Source organism: Cetorhinus maximus, chromosome 21 (genome assembly GCF_964194155.1).
Source record: "Cetorhinus maximus chromosome 21, sCetMax3.hap1.1, whole genome shotgun sequence".
Lineage (NCBI taxonomy): Eukaryota > Metazoa > Chordata > Chondrichthyes > Lamniformes > Cetorhinidae > Cetorhinus > Cetorhinus maximus.
Window position 1 is genome coordinate 15,619,181 of NC_135899.1, and position 21,226 is coordinate 15,640,406.

The 21,226-nt window shown below is 47.8% G+C and overlaps 1 protein-coding gene across 1 annotated transcript in view; it reads right to left on the reverse strand.

The window, feature by feature from the left end:
* Nucleotides 1-2,330: 2,330 nt before the first annotated feature.
* LOC144695336 (zinc-binding protein A33-like) overlaps nt 2,331-21,226 on the reverse strand; it is a 39,969-nt gene continuing 21,073 nt past the window's right edge. Inside the window, exons 2-6 of the mRNA XM_078566236.1 lie at nt 18,352-18,447; nt 11,215-11,448; nt 8,971-8,993; nt 4,835-4,947; nt 2,331-3,020 (exon numbers count right to left, since the gene is read on the reverse strand). Coding sequence (XP_078422362.1) covers nt 2,476-3,020; nt 4,835-4,947; nt 8,971-8,993; nt 11,215-11,448; nt 18,352-18,447 — 1,011 coding nt within the window. The 3' untranslated portion in view covers nt 2,331-2,475. The remainder of the gene's footprint in view (nt 3,021-4,834; nt 4,948-8,970; nt 8,994-11,214; nt 11,449-18,351; nt 18,448-21,226) is intronic.

Consider the following 21,226-nt stretch of genomic DNA (forward strand, 5'->3'; position numbering starts at 1 on the left):
AAGTCACTCATGAATGGAGGCAACTGCCGATTTATATTAGCAGCTGCCTCTGGGAACTACGGATGTGCGATTTAGAAACAGCCCTCTTTTCCTTCCCCGAGAAAACGCCAGGGCCCAGGTTCAGGGGCAGGACTTCCGGGTTCTGGCTTCTGCTGGAATTTCTAACTGAGTGAAAGTTCAGGCCATAAATTCCTGAGGGGACTTGACAGGGTGGATGCTGAGGGGATGTTTCCCCTTGTGACGGAGTCTAGAACTAGTGGACACAACATTCAAATTAGCACTCTCCCATTTAAAACGGAGATGGAGGGGGATATTTTTCTCCCAGAGGGTGTCTAGCCTGTGGAACTCTCTTCCCCAGAGAGCAGTGGAGGTCGGGTCATTGAATATGTTCAAGGCTGAGGTAGACAGGTCTTTGATTGAACCTGGGGAGTTAAGGGTTATGAAGGACAGGCAGGAAAGAGGAGTTGAGGCCACAATCAGATCAGCCAGGACTTTATCGAACAGCGGAGCAGGCTCAAGGGGCTGAATGGCCCACTCCTGCTCCTAATTCTTGTGCTTGTGCCCTAGCTCTGGCTTGAGTCACAGAATCATCAGCCACTTTGGTTTGACATTCCACCAAAACCTTCTACCTTGCAACCTCTATCCATTCCTTGAAAAGCATCCTTTACACCTTAAACCACTTAAACTTTAATCCACTCTTTTCCAGTCACCACTCATTCCTCTGTATTCAATTCTGCAGAATACTTGGCAAAATCTTATTAAGTTACAGGTGCGATTAACGGATATAAATTTATTCTTTCGTGGGATGGGAGTGCCACTGGCAGGGCAAGTATTTGCTGTCCATCCCTAATTGCCCTCAAATTGAGTGGCTTGCTGGTGAATATCAAAGGACAGGTAAGAGCCAACCACATTGCTGTGGGTCTGGAGTCAAATGTAGGCCAGACCAGGTAAGGATGGCAGATTTCCCTCCCTGAAAGGAAAATTAGTAAACCAGATGCATTCAATGATAGCTTCATGGCACCAGCCCTGAGACTAGCTTTCAGCTTCCAATTTGTTTCCTCTTTAAGTGAATTTAAATTCCACAAGTTGCTGTGGTGGGATTTGAACCTGTTTCCCCAAAGCATCAGCCTGGGCATTTGATTACTAGTCCCGTAAGACCACCACAATGCCACCATGCTCCCCTAAAGCACCTTATAGTTTCATGTGGCACTTTTGAGGTAGCAAAGGCATCCCAAGGCATTTCACAGGAGCGTTGTCAGACAACATTTGACACAGTGCACAGAGGAAAGGGTGATTAGGGCAGGTAGCCCAAAGGTTGGTCAAAGAGTTCGGTTTTAAGGAGCAATTTGGAGGAGAAGAGAAAGGCAAAGATGCGCAAGAGGGAATGCCAAAGGTTAGGGCTGAGGTGGCTGAAGGCCTGGCCTCCAAAATGGTGCTGCGATGAAAATTGGGGATGCACAGGAGGCCAGAATTAAAGAAGCACAGATATCTTGGAGAGTTGTGTGCCTGGATGAGATGACAGAGATAGGGATGGGCCAGACCGCGGAGGGATCCAAAGGGTGAGAATTTTAAAATCGAGGTATTATCAGACTGGGAGCTGATGTCAAATCAGTGAAAACAGGGGTGATAGGTGACCTGGTGCAAATATTATGTGGGCCGTGGGCCTTTTGTTTATATGAGAGAATGATCAACGGGTAACAGTGAATGACAGGGAGCATTGCTGAGACCGGGGCACTGAGGTTGGTAATGTGAAGACAGGAGGGTTGGTATTCTGGAGAGAAGGAAAGAATTGCTGTTATAAAAACACCTTTCATGCCTTCAGGATGGTTCAAAGTGTTTTACAGCCAATGTAATGGAGGAAATGAAGTAGCCAACTTGTGCAAAGCCAGCTCCCATTAGGAGCTGAAGCTGTGTGATAATGGACCAACCTATATTTCTTTTTGGAGATGTTGGCTCCGGGGTTAATATTGGTGACCCCGGGGTGAATGACACGACTCTTCCTCAAAGCATTGGCTATGGAATCCTTTACATCAAGCCGAGGGGGGGAAAGGGGGCCTCAGGCTAAAGTCACATGTGAGGGTGCTGGGCTTCCCCTCAGTACTGCACGGAGAGTGTCAGCCTGCATTTTGTGTTCAAGTCTCTGGAATCTGGGCTTGAACCCGCAACCTTCTGCTTTAGGGAAAGTGCTACACACTGAATGATGGCCGGTGGATGACATCCAAGGAGCCAAAGGACCACCTTCATCAGAATCTAGCTACTGGGAAGTATCACTGGGCCAATAGACCAACTCAACCCCCTCCCCCCACCCTCCAAGTGAAAACCCTCTCAAAACAACAATTGCATTGGGCTCATAAATGTTGGCGGTGAACTTTATAATCAAATTCCATTATCCAATGGGTAAGGTGCTTTGCTGGACAACATTTACTCCATGGATATTCAGCCCTCCAATCCCTTCCTTCTCCCTTTTTTCAAATGTCATAAATACAAATGGAAAAGCTTCAGGATTTCAGCCTCTGACATTTCCATGTTAGGCAGAGGGAAAAGGAAGGGATACATTTTCTCCACAAAGTGATCAGAGAAGGTGTAGAGGTGGGACATGTCACCGCCATTGTAAAATGATATCTGACCCCCTTCATAATCCAGGTAGACTCCAATCTTGTCGGGCTTGATATCTGCACAGCACAAAGAGCCAGATCTGCCTTGAGACGCATGCACTTTCCCATTCCACAGCTGGACGGTCCAAAAACCGTTGGCAGGCGTCAGTGGGATGTCGTCGCTCCTGTTGACCGTCTCCTTGGCCACGCCAATGATCCAGCCGGACATGCTCTCCACTTCTACCTCCCAGTAGTGCCTCCCAGATGTGAACCCTTCTGTCGCTAGCACCGAGACACAGAAGGTGAATCTCTTGGGGGTCTCCGGTAGCTGCTTGAACTTGGTGCGACGCTTGACCATGGTGTGGTCCTTGGACAGAATAAGGCAGGGGTTTGCCGTCTCGGAGTCGAGGGTCAAAGGAGCTGGAACTGGAATGCAGACATCAGTCAGTCAAGCCATTCATTAGAACGTGAGAGTTCAACTGTCAGAGTACACATGTTAAAAAGGAGCAAGCTAAGAATAAGATGGTGAATCAGGTGAGGCTTCTTCACCCTAAAAGGTAATGAAGTTTGGAAAGAAAGGTTTGCATTGATTGCACAATTGAAAAAGACAACAGAGTTCACAATGGAATGTGTTTTGCTGTATAGCCCCTGCTAGAAAATGTGGCGGCTAATTTGGGCACAGCAAGGTTCCACACAAAGCAAAGCGATAATGGCCAGATCGATCATCTTTTTTCAGTGACTGTTGCTAGAGGGATAAATGTTGGCCAAGACCAAGATCTTTGAAGGTGACAGGGCATCTTGAGAAAGTGGTTAGTAAAGCATATGGGTTTGGGGCTTCATAAATAGAGGCATTGAGTATGAAAACAGGGAAGTTATGCTGCATCTTTATAATGCTCTGGCCAGGCTACAACTGGAGTTTTACATCCATACTGGTCACCACACTTTAGGGAGGATGTGAAGGTTCTTGGGAGAATGCAGAGGAGATTTACCAGAATGGTTCCAGGGATGAAGGGTTTCAGCTAACAGGTGAGATTGGGGAAGCTGCGATGGTTCTCCTTGGGGCAAAGGAGGTTGAGGGGAGATTTGATAGAGGTGTACAAGGTTATGACTTGCTTAGATAAAGTAGACAAAGAAAAGATGCTCACATTAGCTGATAGTACAAGGACTAGGGGAAACAGATTTGAAATATTAGGCAATAGATGCAGGGGGGGATGTGAGGGAAAACATTTTTATGCAGCAAGTGGTAATGAGTAGAAAGTCGCTGCCTTCCAGGGTGGTAGAAGCAGATCCATACTTAATTGATTCTTTAATGGCCTTAACGGGCCTTTTAATTGTTGGCAGGCGCACTGCCAACTCTGGCACGTGCCCACCGACTGAAGTATCGCGCGACTGCGCATTGACGTCAGGACCCTCGCCCAACGTCAACCTTATTACAAATTACATGGTAGAGCCATACTTTCAAAACGAAATTGGATGGGCATTTGAGGGAATTAGACTTTTTACAGGGTGAGAGCTGGGGGAACGGGGCTAACTTACAGAGAGCTGGAATGGACTTGATGAACTCCATTGCTCTTCAAAACAGTGTCATTCACTTGAGTGGGCAGACAGGACCTCAGTTTAACCTTCCAACTGAAAGACAGCACCTCTGGCAGTACAGCACTTCCTCAGTGCTGCAATGGGAGCGTCAACCTGGATTATGTGCTTGAAGGGTCTGGTGTGGGACTCAAACACACAACCTTCCGGCTACCCACTCATCCATGGCTGGCACCAACCAGGAAAGGTACATGCAGCAGAGAATTATATAGGTTCAAGGGTCAATTGCATTGTTTTTAGAAAGTTAAAAGGATTTTGGAATACCGTGAGAATACGGGTAGGCAGGACTGATGTCATGGATAGAGCTGGGGCTTTTTGTAGACTTTTTTGTATCTAAAATTTCTTTAGGAGTTAGGCCTCAGTTGGGCCGAATGCCATATTTTGAGTTTCACATGATTTAATATAACAGGCTAGACCAGTTATTTAGCATGTTCTGTATGAAATTGAAAACTGTCTGCACGTTACCGATAACTATTTATCTTAGCCTCTCTTTATGAACTTCACCAGGGAATAAACCTGAGTGACAATATTTAAACCTGCAGCTGGTTGAGTCAAGTTTATTTTTGACATAGTTCAGTGGGGCATGGTCTGTTAGCTGGGCCATTGGGTAGCTTTTAGTCTGTAAGTCCATGACAGAAAAGAGTTACCTGGGTTGATGATGCTCAGCATCTGTTTCCATGCTGCATACTGCAGAGGCCCATTAAACTCCCCCAAACTCATATCAGATGGCTGTAGGATAGGGTCATTGTGTAAGTCACTTCTGAAAAGTCAAGAACATAATTATTAAGCGTACTTTGGGGTACTTCCTTACAACTGTTTCATTTGCACTGTGAGCAAAGGTGCAAATATGGAATGTGTGAGTGTATCAGCAGGTCAAAATACATGTAGGCGCATGTGTGTATGTGTGTGCAAGTGTTTGAAAACGTGTGGAGAATGAGTGTACCTTCATGTGTTTTGAGGTTTTCAGTGCGAGTGCATCTGTAGCTCTGTGTGAAAGTGCGGATGTCTGAGCGTATGTATGTGTGCATGTAGGAAATGTAGCCTGAGTTAGTGTATGAATGTATTTATGTGTGTGACAATGTATGAGGGAGCTGGTGTGAGCCTGTGAGTGTGTTTACATATGTATGAATGTGCTTATGCATGTATGAGTCCAGTTGTGTTTCTCTATGCATGAATCGGAGTGTGTTTCTGTATGTGTGAATCTCTGTGTGTTTCTGTGTGTGTGAATCTCTGTGTGTTTCTGTGTGTGTGTGAATCTCTGTGTGTTTCTGTATGTGTGAATCTCTGTGTGTTTCTGTATGTGTGAATCTCTGTGTATTTCTGTATGTGTGAATCTCTGTGTGTTTCTGTGTGTGTGAATCTGTGTGTGTTTCTGTATGTGTGAATCTCTGTGTGTTTCTGTGTGTGTGAATCTCTGTGTGTTTCTGTATGTGTGAATCTCTGTGTGTTTCTGTATGTGTGAATCTCTGTGTGTTTCTGTGTGTGAATCTCTGTGTGTTTCTGTATGTGTGTATCTCTGTGTGTTTCTGTGTGTGTGAATCTCTGTGTGTTTCTGTGTGTGTGAATCTCTGTGTTTCTGTGTGTGTGAATCTCTGTGTTTCTGTATGTGTGAATCTGTGTGTGTTTCTGTATGCATGAGTTTGTGTGCTGGTGCTTTTAGTATTCTTTCGTGGGATGTGGGCATCGCTGGCTAGGCCAGCATTTATTGCCCATCCCTAATTGCCCTTGAGAAGTTGGTGGTGAGCTACCTTGTTGAACCGCTGCAGTCCATCTGGTGTAGGTACACCCAGAGTGCTGTTAGGGGGGGCAGTTCCAGGATTTTGACCCAGCGACAGTGAAGGAACTGCGGTATATTTCCAAGTCAGGATGGTGAGTGACTTGGAGGGGAATTTCCAGGTGGTGGTGCTCCCATGCGTCTACTGCCCTTGTCCTTCTAGATGGTAGTGGCCGTGGGTTTGGAAGGTGCTGTCTAAGGAGTCTTGGTGAGTTTTTGCAGTGCATCTTGTAGATGGTAAACACTGCTGCTACTGTGCGTCAGTGGTGGAGGGAGTGAATGTTTGTGGATGTGGTGTCAATCAAGTGGGATGCTTTATCCTGAATAGTGTCAAGCTTCTTGAGTGTTGTTGGAGCTACACTCATCCAGGCAAGCGGAGAGTATTCCATCACACACCTTGTAGATGGTGGACAGGCTTTGGGGAGTCAGGAGGTGAGTTACTTGTCAAAGGATTCCTAGCCTCTAACTTGCTCTTGTAGCCACAGTATTTATATGGCTAGTCCAGTTCAGTTTCTGATCAATGGTAATCCCCAGGACACTGCTAGTGGGGGATTGAATGTTGGAAATGCCATTGAATGTCAAGGGATGATGAATAGATTCTCTCTTGTTGAAGATGGTTATTGACTGGCATTTGTGTGGCACGAATGTTACTTGCCACTTGTCAGCCCAAGCCTGGATATTGTCCAGGTTTTGCTGTATTTGGGGATGGAGTGCTTCAGTATCTGAGGAGTTGCAAATGCTGCTGAACATTGTGCAATCATCAGTGAACATCTCCACTTCTGACCTTATGATGGAAGGAAGGTCATTGATGAAGCAGCTTAAGATGGTTGGGCCGAAGACACTATCCTGAGGGACTCCTGCAGTGATGTCCTGGAACTGAGATGATTGACCTCCAACAACTGTAGCCATTTTCTTTTGCGCTAGGTATGACTCCAACCAGCGGAGAGTTTTCCTCCTGATTTCCATTGACTCCATTTTTGCTAGGGTTCCTTGTTGCCACACTCGGTCAAATGCTGCCTTGATGTCAAATGCAGTCACTCTCACCTCACCTCTGGAGTTCAGCTCTTTTGTCCATGTTTGAACCAAGGCTGCAATAAGGCCAGGAGCTGAGTGACCCTGGTGGAACCCAAACTGGGCGTCAGTGAGCAGGTTATTGCTAAGTAAGTGCCACTTGATAGCCCTGTTGATGACCCCTTCCACCGCTTTAAAGATGATTGAGAGTAGACTGATGGGGCGGTTACTTTGTCATCCCGTGGATGGTGACGGTGGTTCTGGGATATTGGCAATGAGGTGCGATTTTGTAAGTATGACTATGTCAGCTACTGTGATGGGATGTGAACCCTTGGCCCCAAGGCCATTAGCCTGGGCCTCTGAATTATTAACACAGTGACATTACCACTGGTCCATCATCTCCCCGACCTATGCACAAACCTGTGGGGGTGTTTATGTATGTATCTATAAGCATGTTTATGTATCTATACATACGTGTGTGTGTGTGTGTGTGTGATTGAGAGTTTGCAAGTCTGTATCTGTGGCTATGAGTGGGTTTATGGGACAATTTTAACATAATTCATGGGGTGGAAATACCATGGGATTGGATGGATTCCCAGTTTTATATTCCAGTGAGCATCACTCTCCACTGACTCCAGTGAGTGAGGAATCGTGGAGGGATACAAAACCAGCTTTCTCCTCTGCCCCCCACGCCCCCACCCCTCACCCCGGCCCCACCCCCGTCCAATTCAGTGGGTTTTTGGGTGGGCAGGTGTAAGAGGGCAGCTCCTGTTAAGGCCGCCTTAGTAACAAACACTTTGCCGTCAGAAAAAGCGTTCACTACATTTCTGTGCCATTGTTACAATACAGACAAGGGTGGCATTGTGAATGCACCAATATGGCAACCAATATTGCGCATTGCAACACAACCTGTTTGTGTTCAAGGCATGAAAGCCTTTCCTGGCTATAGACACCTAGGGCAAAACTTGCGCCCGACCTGCTCAGGCGTGAAATGATGGGGGTTGACGTCGGGCGAGGGTCCTGACGTCAATGCGCAGTCACGCGATACTTCAGTCAGTGGGCACATGCCGGAGTTGGCACTGCGCCTGCCAACAATTAAAAGGCCCGTTAAGGCCATTAAAGAATCAATTAAGTTAAATTTTTTCGCTGCCCATTTCCGAAAGCAAATAAAAATTAAAATTTTAAAATGTAATTGATAACATGTCCCTGCTCATGTGACAGCCACATGATGGGACATGTTTTATAACATTTTTCAAATCTTTATTATTTTCTTTACAAAACTCTTCATCTCCTGTGCCTCAGGGCAATTCTGCAGCGTGCACTGGCGCACACAAATGAAGTTCGCACTCGCCCTGCTCTTGCTACCCCTCCCCCCCCCCACCCCCCCCAGCTCGGACAGGCAGCGCGTTTCACACTGGGCAAGCCTTAACTGGCCCACCAGCATGGAATCGCCTTCTGGCCTTGATCACGGGCTGCTTCCTAGCCACTTTCGCTCACCCGCGCCAGGGGCTAAATTCTGCCCCTAGTTTTCTCCTGTTCTCTCTTGTGCCCTTGGCTGGTTCCTGTTTATGATTCTGGTTCACTTGACTGCACCCCACCCCACCCCACATTATCCCCCACCACCCCCCCACCCCCCCCGCCCCACCCCCCCACCCCACCCGAACCCACCCCCACCCCCCCCCACCCCCCCCCCCCCCCCCCCCCCCCACCACAACCCCCTCACCCACCCCCCACCCCCCCGAGTGTACCTCAGCTCTTATAATGCCAGCTCAGGCAGACTTCAGCAGGGCATTCAGCTCTGAGAGTATTGCAGCAGTCCCTGACACTGTCCTCAGCAGAGTGTATACTATACATATTACTATATATATATACTCACAAGTACTCATTATCAATTATACACACATATACACTCACATACAATCACACTCTCAAAAAAACATTCAGGGTTAAAAACACTCTTGTGGTTTAACTGGACAAGAGTTGTAAGGAGTTACCTACCTTTGAAGGACACTCTTAATATCCTAAATAAATAAAAACAAAAGCACAATTAATAAAGCCAAGCAATTTTCTTTTCACAGATAATAAGAAGGAACTCAAACAAACGGATATTAACAGCCCAAAGAGTCGGATGGGTAATTGACTGTTCAATTGTTGGATGTTTGTCCTCTCACCTCCATTAGAGAATTCCGGATCCCTTTTTATCTTCCGTGGGGCAACGATCATTCTGTTAAAATCTTCTGCGTTTGCACAGCTTACCTGTCCTGGCCTGAAGAGCCGGGGAGCAGGACTAACTGGATTGCTGAACGGAGAACCAGCAGGGATTTAGTGGGCTGAATGGTCAGCTTCTGTTCTGTGATGTCTCTATGGCTCTATCAGGAGGTGCACTGGCTCCTGCGATAGGGGTGTGGGACTCTCACAGGTACGTCTATGAAACCACTTCTGGACAATCTCCCCAGCATTCTTGGAACCAAATCCCAGATTACCCCCACTGACAGCACTGTGGGATTACCCTCCTAACTGCACTGTAGGATTACCTCCCTAATAGCACTGTGGGATTACCCTCCTAACTGCACTGTAGGATTACCTCCCTAACAGCGCTGTGGGATTACCCCACTAACAGCACTGTGGAATTACCCCCCCAACAGCACTGTGGGATTACCTCCCCGCAACAGCACTGTGGGATTACCTCCCCCGCAACAGCACTGTAGGATTACCACACCCCTCAACAGCACGGTGGGGTTACCCCCCACCCCTAACAGCACTGTGGGATTACACCCCCTAACAGCACTGTGGGATTACCCCTCCCCCCGGCAACAGCACTGTGGGATTACCCCCCCACCCCAACAGCACTGTGGGGTTACCCCCCACCCCTAACAGCACTGTGGGATTACACCCCCTAACAGCACTGTGGGATTATCCCCCCTAACAATACCGTGCGATTACCCCCTAACAGCACTGTGGGATTACCACCCCCACCCCCCACAACAGCACTGTGGGATTACCCCCCTAACAGCACTGTGGGAATACCCCACTAACAGCACTGTGGGTTTACCCCCCCTAACAGCACTGTGGGATTACCCCACACCCCTAACAGCACTGTGGGATTACCCCCCCCCAACAGCCCTGTAAGTTTACCCCCCTAACAGCACCATGGCCTTAACCCCCTAACAGCACTGTGGGATTGCCCCCTACAGCACTGTGGGATTACCCCCCCAACTGCACTGTTGGATTACCACCTCCCTCAACACCATTGTGGGATTACCCCACCCCCCCCACCTCACTAACAGTACTGTAGGATTACCCCCCTAACAGCACTGTGGGATTACCCCCCTAACAGCACTGTGGGATTACCCCCCTAACAGCACTGTGGGATTACCCCCCTAACAGCACTGTGGGATTACCCCCCTAACAGCACTGTGGGATTACCCCCCTAACAGCACTGTGGGATTACCCCCCTAACAGCATTGTGGGATAACCCCCCAACAGAACTGTAGGATTACCCCCCACCCCGCTCCAACAGCACTGTGGGATTACCCCCCCCCCCACCGCAACATCACTGTGGGATTACCCCCCCTAACATCACTGTGGGATTACCCCCCCTAACAGCACTGTGGGATTACTCCCCTCCCCTAACAGCACTGTGAGATTACCCCCTAACATCACTGTGGGATTACCCCCCCTAACAGCACTGTGGGATTACTCCCCTCCCCTAACAGCACTGTGGGATTACCCCCTAACAGCACTGTGGGATTACCCCCCTCCCCTAACAGCACTGTGAGATTACCCCCTAACAGCACTGTGGGATTACCCCCCGCTAACAGCATTGTGGGATTACCCCCCTAACAGCACTGTGGGATTACCCCCCTAACAGCACTGTGAGATTACGCCCCCTAACAGCACTGTGGGTATACCCCCGCCCCACTAACAGCACTGTGGGATTACCCCCCCCCCCCCACCTCACTAACAGTACTGTAGGGTTACCCCCCTAACAGCATTGTGGGACTAACCCCCTAACATCACTGTGGGATTACCCCCCTAACATCACTGTGGGATTACCCCCGCTAACATCACTGTGGGATGACCATCACCATACTAACTACAATGGTTAAAGATGGTGGCTCACTTTCACCTTCTCAAGGGAAACTAGCGACGGACATGAATTTCGGCCTCTGCTAGTGAAGCCCACATTCCCGGGATGAATTTTTTTAGTCCTGGCTGGCTGTAGAGTGTCAACCTTCTCACCGTCAGGAGCCGGCTTTGATCGTCTGTGTGAATCAGCGAGTGCATCTCAGCAATGAACTTCTCGATGGAGCTGCTCTTCTTGGAGATCAGTTTGAGGTTTACCTCCAGTGACTGCACCAGCTCCTCCGATTCCCTCCTCAGCTTGTCACTCACGGTCCTTTCCTGTTCCTGCAGGAACTGGTACAGTTTGGAAAATTCCGCTTCAATGTTTTCCTGGAGACTCTTCACCAGCTCCTGGACATGAAGGAGGGGAAAAATGGACAGTTAACAGTCACACGAACATACAAAGATACGATTTAGTAGCAGGAGTAGGCCACTTGGCCCCTCGAGCCTGCTCCACCATTCAATAAGATCGTGGGTGATCTAATTGTAACCTCAACCCCACATTCCCGCATACTCCCGATAACTGTTCACCCCCTTGTTAGTCAAGAACCTATCTAGCTCTGCCTTAAAAATATTCAAAGACTCTGCTTCCACCGCCTTTTGAGAAAGAGAGTTCCAAAGACTCACAACCCTCTGACAGATGTTAGGCTGACTGGCCTTTAGTTCCCTGCTTCCTGCTTCCCTCCCTTTTTGGATAAAGGAGTTACACTTGCTATTTTCAAATCAAATGGAACCTTCCCTGAATCTGAGGAATTTTAGAAAACTGAAACCAATGCATCAACTATCTTACTAGCCACTTCTTTCAAGACCTTAGGGTGAAGTCCATCTGGACCTGGGGATTTGTCAGCCCATAGCCCCAATAATTTGCTTAGTGCCACTTCCCTGGTGATTGTAACTTTTCTCTTGAGTTCCTTCCTCCCTTCCATTTCCGTATTTCCAGTTATTTCTAGGATGATGTTACTCGTATCCTCTATAGTGAAGACCGATGCAAAATTCATCCACCATTTCCTTACTTTCCATTATCAATTCCCCAGACTCACTTTCTATAGGACCAACGCTCACTTTGTTAACTCTTTTCTTATAGAAACTCTTACTATCCGTCTTTATATTTTTAGCTAGCTTTCTCTCATACTCTAATTTGTCACTCCTTATTAATCTTTTTTGGCATTCTTTGCTGTTCTTTATATTCTGTCCACTCTCTTGACCTGCCACCTGTCTTAGAGCAATTATATGTTTTTTCTTTAAGTTTGATACTGTCTTAAACTTTTTTAGTTAACCACAGATGGTGGGCCCTCCCTTGGAATTTTTGTTTCTCTTTGGAATGTATCTATTCTGTGCATTCTGAATTATCCCTTTAAACGTCTGTCACTGAACCTCTATTGACCTATCCCTTAACTTCATTTGCTAGTTCACTTTAGCTAGCTCCACTTTCATACCATCATAGCTGCCCTTATTTAAGTTTAAAACATTAGTCTTGGATGCACTAGTCTCCCCTCAAACTGAATGTAAAATTCAATCATATTATGATCACTGCTACCTAGGTGTGCCTTCACTATGAAGGAGGGAATCAATTAATCCTATCTCATTGCACAGTACCGGGTCTAGTATAGCCTGCTCTCTGGTTGGTTCCAGAACATGCTGTTCTAAGCAACTATCCTGAAATCATTCTATGAATTCCTTATCTACATTACCTTTGCCCATCTGATTTTTCCAGTCTATATGTAGATTAAAATTCTCCACGATTATCACTGTACCTTTCTGACAAGCTCCCATTATCACTTCCTTTAAACTCTGTCCTACCCTGTAGTTGCAATTAGGGGGATGCGGACACCATTCCCACAAGTAGCATCCTCCCTTTATCATTCCTAACCTCAAACCAAACTGCTCCTACATCCTGCTTTCCTGAAATTATGTCATCCCTCTCACCTGTCCTGCCATACTTATGTGCTTAAATTAATTACTTAATTATTTTATTGAATTATTTATTTTCTTTTATATATTTATTAATCTTCTCACAAGTTCCTGTGCCATTTTAAACCTTAAGAATAGAACAGACCTTGACCACTTACCACATACTCACCAAACAGCTAGCTTCTTCCACTGTAGTAGAGCAAGAAGCAGTTCCTACAGGGTGAAAAAGTGAGAAAAAGCAAATGAGCACCTCCCTCCCCTCCTCACCAAACCCCCTCAGCTCACCAAACACTCACACTATGTTCAGGTTGCACACTCAGTGCTGGTCACACTGAGAATGTGCGAATTTATATGTTCCAAACAAAGGGACTAGCTGAGCCCAGGTACAGCAGGACCAATTCTAGCTAGTTTCCCTAGCTCCTGCCAGTGGATAGCTTCTAAACCCCTGCTTAGGTCCCTGGATGAGACTTAGAATTTAAACAGTACTTGCAATTAAATGTTAAATGCAAACAATATAAGGTTTTTAGAAAGATATTTAAGTTTCCTCAGCTCACCAAACTCTCACTCCATTGAGGTCGCACTCAGTTACAAGAGGCAAACCGATGAAGGCCTTTCAGCCCAATTGAGCGCACCTTTCCTCATGACCAACCTTACTGTCTTCACTTTGCAGCATCAAAGGGACTTTTTTGGTTCAGAGGTAGGATCCACAGGATGGATTAGATTTAGAGTAAAGCTCCCTCTACACTGTCCCATTAAACACTCTCCGGGCAGGTGCAGCACAGGATTAGATACAGAGTAAAGCTCCCTCCACACTGTCCCATCAAACACTCTCAGGACAGGTCCAGCACGGGGTTAGATACAGAGTAAAGCTCCCTCTACCATGTCCCATCAAACACTCTCAGGGCAGGTACAGCACGAGGTTAGATACAGTACTCCCTTTGCACTGTCCCATCAAACACTCTCAGGGCAGGTCCAGCATGGGTTAGATACAGAGTAAAGCTCCCTTTGCACTGTCCTATCAAACACTCTCAGGGCAGGTACAGCACAGGTTAGATACAGAGTAAAGGTCCCTCTACACTGTCCCCACCAAACACTCTCAGGGCAGGTACAGCACAGGGTTAGATACAGTACTCCCTTTGCACTGTCCCATCAAAAACTTAATCTTATTTAAAACCAGTAGCAGTTTTGTGTTGTGGGCTGATGCCCATTGGGACCACATTTCCCAAATCAGCAAACAACATTTTTTCATCCAATAATTCACTGTTTGCTTTCCACTGATGTCCCTGAATTGAGCAAATTAGTACCTTACACACTGGACCACACACAATGAAAGCAGCCAGCCAGAAGCGTGGTCGCACAATGATGAGTAGATAATGCCGATTCCTTCCCCCTTTCTCCTGCTTTATTCCTCCACCCTCCCTCAAGGTTCCATCAAGGAAGTTTCCGCACTGCCGACAAATCCCGCATTACTTAAAAATAATCTGCCTGGTGTGTGCACATCGATGTACTACTATTTCCTACCACCAGGTGGCACATTCGCCTCTTCGTCAGACGGTTCAACCTTGCTCCAGAGATTTGAGTATATGACCCAGGCTGACACTGCAGTTAAGCACTGAGGGAATGCTGCACTGTCAAAGGTCTTTCACATGAGACGTTAAACTGAGGCCCCATCTGCACTCTCAGGTTCCATGGCACCATTTCGAAGAAGGGCTGGGGAGCGTTCCTTGGTGCCCTGGTCAATATTTATTCCTCAGGCAGCACCACTAAAAACAGTTTCTGGTTATTATCTCGTTGCTGTTTGTGGGATCTTGCTGTGCCGGATTTGGCTGCTGCGTTTCCCTCATTACAACAGCGACTGCACTTTGAAACATACAACTATTTAGAAACAGTTGGCGGTAAAACGCTTTGCGCAGAACCTTATGTCCTCAGGGCGGGAGAGCGCCCGACCCGATCAGGCGTAAAATCGCGTGAGGCGGGGACCATCCCAACACCATCCCGACACCGTCCCGACACCATCACGCGCCGGCGCGACAGGTGCACGTGAAAGTCGGAAGTGCGCCCACCGACAATGAAGCTGCCTGCGATTTTTCGCGGCCCGTCCAACCTTGCAGTCGGCGGACGGGCCAATCGGCCAGGCGGCCTTGACATTTTTCAGGAAACCTCATGCAAGGGGCGGGGTGAAATCTCTGTTCGGAAATAAAATAAAAAGAAATATCTGGGGACAGCGTTGTTATGATGTCGGCCTTCGGGTGCTTGATGGTGCTGCACGGACACTTTTATTTAGTTATTTTTTTGGCAGCCTTTTACTGCTTCATTTCATTAGTTGCAGGCCTGCAGCTCCCTGAGGCAGCTGTCTGCCTTCAGTGGGCCCCCTCAAAGCGCACACCCACACCCATGAATCGACCCTGTGAACCTTCCCTGCAGCACGTCCAATGAGTTTTGAATAAGCTCAAACTTCCCCATATTATACTCCACATATCACCACATGGCTGTCCACTCACTTAACCTGTCTTTACCTCTTTGTGTCCTCCTCACAGCTTACATTCCCACTTCGCTTTTGGAGGAGGTTAGAGAGATAGGGCGAGGCAAGGCTATGGAGGAATTTGAACACGAGAATGAGAACATTAAAATTAAGGTAATGCTGGATTGGGAGCCAATGCAAGTCAGTGAGCACAGAGATGAAGGGTGACTGGGAGCCAGTGTAAGTCAGTGAGTGCTGGGGTGATGAATGACCAGGAACCAGTGTAGGTCAGTGAGCACACGTTCTAATAACTGTAAATTACATAAGATCATGAGACATAGGAGCAGGAATAGACTATTCAGCCCATCGAGTCTGCTTCGCCATTCAATATGACCATGGCTGATCTGATTGTGCTCATAACTTCACTTTCCTGCTTGCCCCCCTTAACTCCCTGGTTAAAAACCTGTCTAACTCAGCCTTGAATATGCTCCATGGCCCAGTGTAATTTAATCAGCCCTGATTTGTCCTCTCACCACCCGTCCGTAAACAGAAAGGTGTTTTGATTCCGATTTCCCCCTTTATAAGCCGTGGTATATTTCCCAGCCCCTCAGTTTTGGTCTGATCCTATTTATATTAATAACCCCACAGCAAACTCGAGAGGCTAAACTCAGAGGGGTGGTTTATTCGCACAAGCTCAAACATGGGAGGAGGGATCGCGACGTAGCCTCCTTTTTCATTCATGCAATGAAAGAGGGAGGATAGAGAAAGAAAGATTTACAGGGCAAAGACCACACAATAAGGAATCATTGTTCCACATGATTCCAGAGTCCAGTATCAAGGTCCGATGATGTATTCTTTCACACGGGCCGACAGGTTGAAGACTGGTGCTGGATAATTCGCTTTTCCAGTAGAGTTGTCTTCCACAATTGGATGGGCAAGTAGAGATGAATTAGTCTTGTAGGGTATAGAAGTTCAGAAGTCCCAGTAGAGTAGCATAGATAGGGGGGTAGATATTCACCTGGACTAAACCTTTGTACTGAGCTGCTGCTTGCTAGATGGAAGATGGCAGACTGATTGGCAGTGCAGCAAGACACAGTAACTGGTTCTCCCAGCTGAGGGGTGGGGGGGGTCATGTGATTCCCACCTTGCCACTTTGGCTTTAACAAAGGATGTTTTTTCCTATTGTCCAGATTCTCGAGATTGTTAATGTTTCAGCCATTAAGAATTTAAAAGGAGGTTGCAGGTCCTTTGTCCTAACAGACTGGTAGTCTCCATTGGCCAGGCCTGGCTTAGGAAATGTCTTTGTACAATTCTTTTTGGATTTGGTTTCTGCAGCTCACAGGATGTTAGCTGTTTTAATACTGCCAGAAAGTTCCTTTTCTTTGAAATTCACAGCCAGACATGGCTTCATTCTTTTTAAACACTTTGTCCAGTTTTTAAAATTTTATAAATTAGCCATGAGAATGGATATATATATTTTATAAAAATATAGTGTGAGGTCTTAGCTGCATTACAGAAGAAACTCCTCCTCATCTTAAATGGGAGATCCCTTAGTCTGAAACTCTGTTCCCTAGTTCTAGATTCCCCCAAGAGGGGAAACATCCTCTCAGTATCCAGCCTGTCAAGCCTCCACAGGATCTTAGATGTTTCAAAAAGATCACAGGAAACAGGAATTCACCAAGAAACAGTAAGAAACAGGAATTCACCAAGGCTCCTTTGACAGCAACTTCCAAACCCATGACCACTACCACCTAGAGGGACAAGGGCGGCAGATAGATGGGAAAACCACCAGCTAGAAGTTCCCCTCCAAGTCACTCACCATCCTGACTTGGAAATATATCGCCATTCCTTCACTGTCGCTGGGTCAAAATCTTGGAGCTCCCTTCCTAACTGCACTGTGGGTGTACCTACACCACATGGACTGCAGCGGTTCAAGAAGGCAGCTCACCATCACCTTCTCAAGGGCAACTAGGGATGGGCAGTAAATGCTGGCCCAGCCAGCGAAACCCACATCCTGTGAATGAATAAATAAAAACCTCTTATTCTTCTAAACTCCAATGAAAATAGGCGCAACCGGCTCAAACTTAATTCATAAGACAATCTCTGTATACCAGGAGTGAATCTTCTCTGAACTACTTCCGAAGCAAGTATACCCTTCCTTAAGTAAGGAGACCAAAACTGTACACAGTACTCCAGATGCGATCTCACCAATGTACAACTGTAGCAAAACATCCCTACTTTTATACTTCATCTCCCTTGCAATAAAGGCCAACTTTCCATTTACCTTCTTAATTACTTGCTGTATTTGAATGTTAACCTTTTGTGATGCATGTACGCTGTGGCTCAGTTCATAGCACACTCACCTTTGAATCAGAAGGTTGTGGGTTCATGTCCCACTCCCGGAAACCAAGAACTGTGAATGTACTCGAAAGAGTTACAATCTGTGACTGTTGATAACTCGAAAGAGTTACAAGGATACCTAGCTTCCTCTGAACCATAGCATTCTCTATTATCATCGTTGTGGGTCTTGGATGAGGTTGTCCTTAGTCAGGATCGATAGAGACTCCTGGATACAAGGCTATTGGTAAACTTTACCTTTTATTGAACATTCTACTAACTATGTACAGTGCAAGGCTTAGCACGAGGCTTCACATAGAACTATCTCTCAGCATACTCTGTTGTCATGTGATCTTACATCACTGATGATGCGGACAGTCTACTTGTCTATTTAACATAATCCTTTACGCTACACGTTCTGCAGTCTCTCTCCACTTACACAGTATTCTTGCTTTTCTACTCTGCCTGCCAAAGTGAACAGCCTCACATTACACTCCACCTGCCAATTTTTTGCCCACTCACTAAACCAGCGGTAAAAGGCTCACCAGTGTCTCGGTGATCTTGATTCCTCGGGCGGCTTGCGCCTCGCGGTACTCCTCCAACTTCTTCTCAAGCAATCCGATCGAATTCTCCAATTTGCCCTGCGGGAAAACATAGGGAATTTCACTCATCATCAAGAAACACTGGTGCGAGCCAACCTGCACGGTAACAACAAGAGGAGGCCATTCAGCCCGACGGGCCTGCCCCCACCATTTAATTAGATCACGACTTTCTATGACGTCAAGCCCTTACCCAATTAAATCTAGCCACCTGCAGTCTTGAGAGCTTCAGTTGACCACCCCCACCCCCCGCAACATCCCGAGCTGCTCCGGGGAGACAATTCCAGGTTTCCACCACCCAATGGCTGGGATTTTCCAGTTCTGCCCTTGATGGGGATCGTCACAGGCAGAATGGGAAATTTGATGGAGCAGCCAAAAGGTGCATTGGCTTCGGGCAGGAAAATCCCGGCCCTGCGGCGGGCGGGACCGGAAAATCCCGGCCTAGGTTGCGTGGAAAATAGCTTTCTGCTTTTGCTCCTGGACAGCACATCTCGAATTGTAAGATTTTTCCCTCTCGATTTTGATACATCACTGGAGGGATTAATTTCTCTGCACTGCCCTATTGAACCCTTTTAACATTTTCAGCTTTGATCACCCTTTGACCTTCCATACGAAATAAAGGTTGCACTTTTGTGGCACCTTTGTCACCTCAGGGTGTCCCAAAGTACTTATAGTTAATCCAATACTTATGGAAGTTCAGTCACTGCTACGGTATAGGAAATGCAGAAACCAATTTGTGCACAGCAAGCTCCCACAGACAACCATGAGGTAAGGACCAGAAAAGCGGTTTCAGTGATGTTGGTTGAGGGGTAAATATTGGCCAGGGCATGGTGGAGAGTTCCCCTGCTCTTCTTTGAAATAATGCGGATGGGATCCTCCAGGTTCACCCAAGAGAGCAAACAGGGCCTCAGTTCGGAATCGCCCCAGATTTGCACTAAATGTGGTAATGGGCATGAAAAGCGATGTTTTACCCGCCAGCCGCAATGGCGGACTTTCACACCGTATCGTCCTATTCCCGGCGCATCTCGCCCCATGCATAATGTATTGACGGGACTCACGCCGGGTCACAGGCGGACGGGCTCCAGTTTGCCCGCCACGCCATTAGCTCGGCGCTTCCTCACTCCGGGCGCCAGATTTAAACTGCAGCTGCACGCACAGTTCTTAACGCTTGCGACCCAGCACTGCTCCAGTGAGGACATGGCCCCAAAAGCCAAGAAGGGTGCAGCCTCCCGATTCAGTGACACATCCCTGGGATGCCTTTTGGACGCTGTGGAGGGCCATCACAATGTCCTCTACCCCCGCCCTGGCCACAGGAGGCCCATCAGTCTCACCCACTCCGGCTTGGGAGATGGTGGCAGAGGCGGTCAGTGCCAATGCTGCACACACGGTCAACCATCCAGTGTGGAAAAAGGATGAATGATCTCATCCGTGCCGCCAGGGTAAGGTGACCGTCTCATCACTCTAAACTCACTCACTCACAAGCTCATCACACATTCACTGGCATCTCACTCACTGTCAGCTCAAGGGACACCACCACTCACTCTCTCTCTCTCACACACACACACACACACACACACACCCACCCACATCTCCATCTGGCCTCATCTCCTCTGGAGGTAGCTTCCTTATCCCGCCCTTGGCTCCACTCAGCACACATGTATGCCCAGCATCCTTCTCACATGGCCTGGCATGTGCCTTGCTCACACTCTTTATGCAGGGCAAGATCACGCACAATCACCAGGAGAGGTCCCAGTCCGGGGCTGGAGTGCAGGACATCAGGGTCCTCATTCCTTTCGAGAGTCGTGCGTTGGAGCTGGCCAGAGGGAGCGTGGACCATTCCTGCAGTGACAGTGAGGTTGGTGGCAAACATCCACATAAGGATCCTGCACCACAACAATTGAAGACCGGTCATGGCGCTCACCCACACCCTCCAGCAGTGCAGAGGCATGCACCTCAGTGGGACCTAGATGTGGAGCAGCTTTGGGATCGCAGTCTGATGAGCACAGCACACAAGCTGTTCCACAGCAGGTGGAGGCAGTGACATTTAATATAGGCGACACTCATATCTGCTGGAGGGAAGGAATCTGCTGAGTCCGAATCAGGTGATGAGCCATCAGTTGCTGGAGCTTCAAAGACAATCACGGGAACATCAGGAAGGCATGTCCGCTGCACTCCTCAGATTGCAACAGACGACGGAGGAGTCCATTGGCCTTCAGTCCGAGCTGATAACACCAGCCGACGCACCGAGGTCAACACTGGCAGGATGGTAGCCACCATGGAGACCTTGATCCAGGGCATCAGTCCTGCACTAATGTGTGGGCTGAACCCCATCGCTGATCCCATAGTTGACCTCCAATGGTGTCAATGTGAGAGGAGTGCAGGGCAGCTCGATCTCACTCCAGCTTACTCTCCTCCTCTAGCAGTTAGCCTGGGGCCCTCGGGCACACCCCGGGGCCATCCACCCATGTGACTCCAGTACTGTCCAGACAATCCAAATCCCCTCTTCCTGTAATCCCCTCATCCCCAGCTCCACAGGCAGAGGAGGGTGTACCTGGCCCACAGCAGGATACCAAAAGCATGTCCAGGCCCACCAGGTCTCAGTCCTCCAGAGACACCCGCCAAGGTCATCATAGACAGGGCATAGCAGTCAGCAGGCTGCTTCCACCTCCGCTGTGGATGTCAGTGAAGGACCAAGATGTAGCGGCAGCGTTAGGAAGGTTAAGAAGATGTAGTTGCGTAGCCTGGGCATGGGTGTTAATCACATGTACATACTGTTCGCTATTGTAAATGAACTCCCAGGAATCTCTCCCTGCCTATGGCT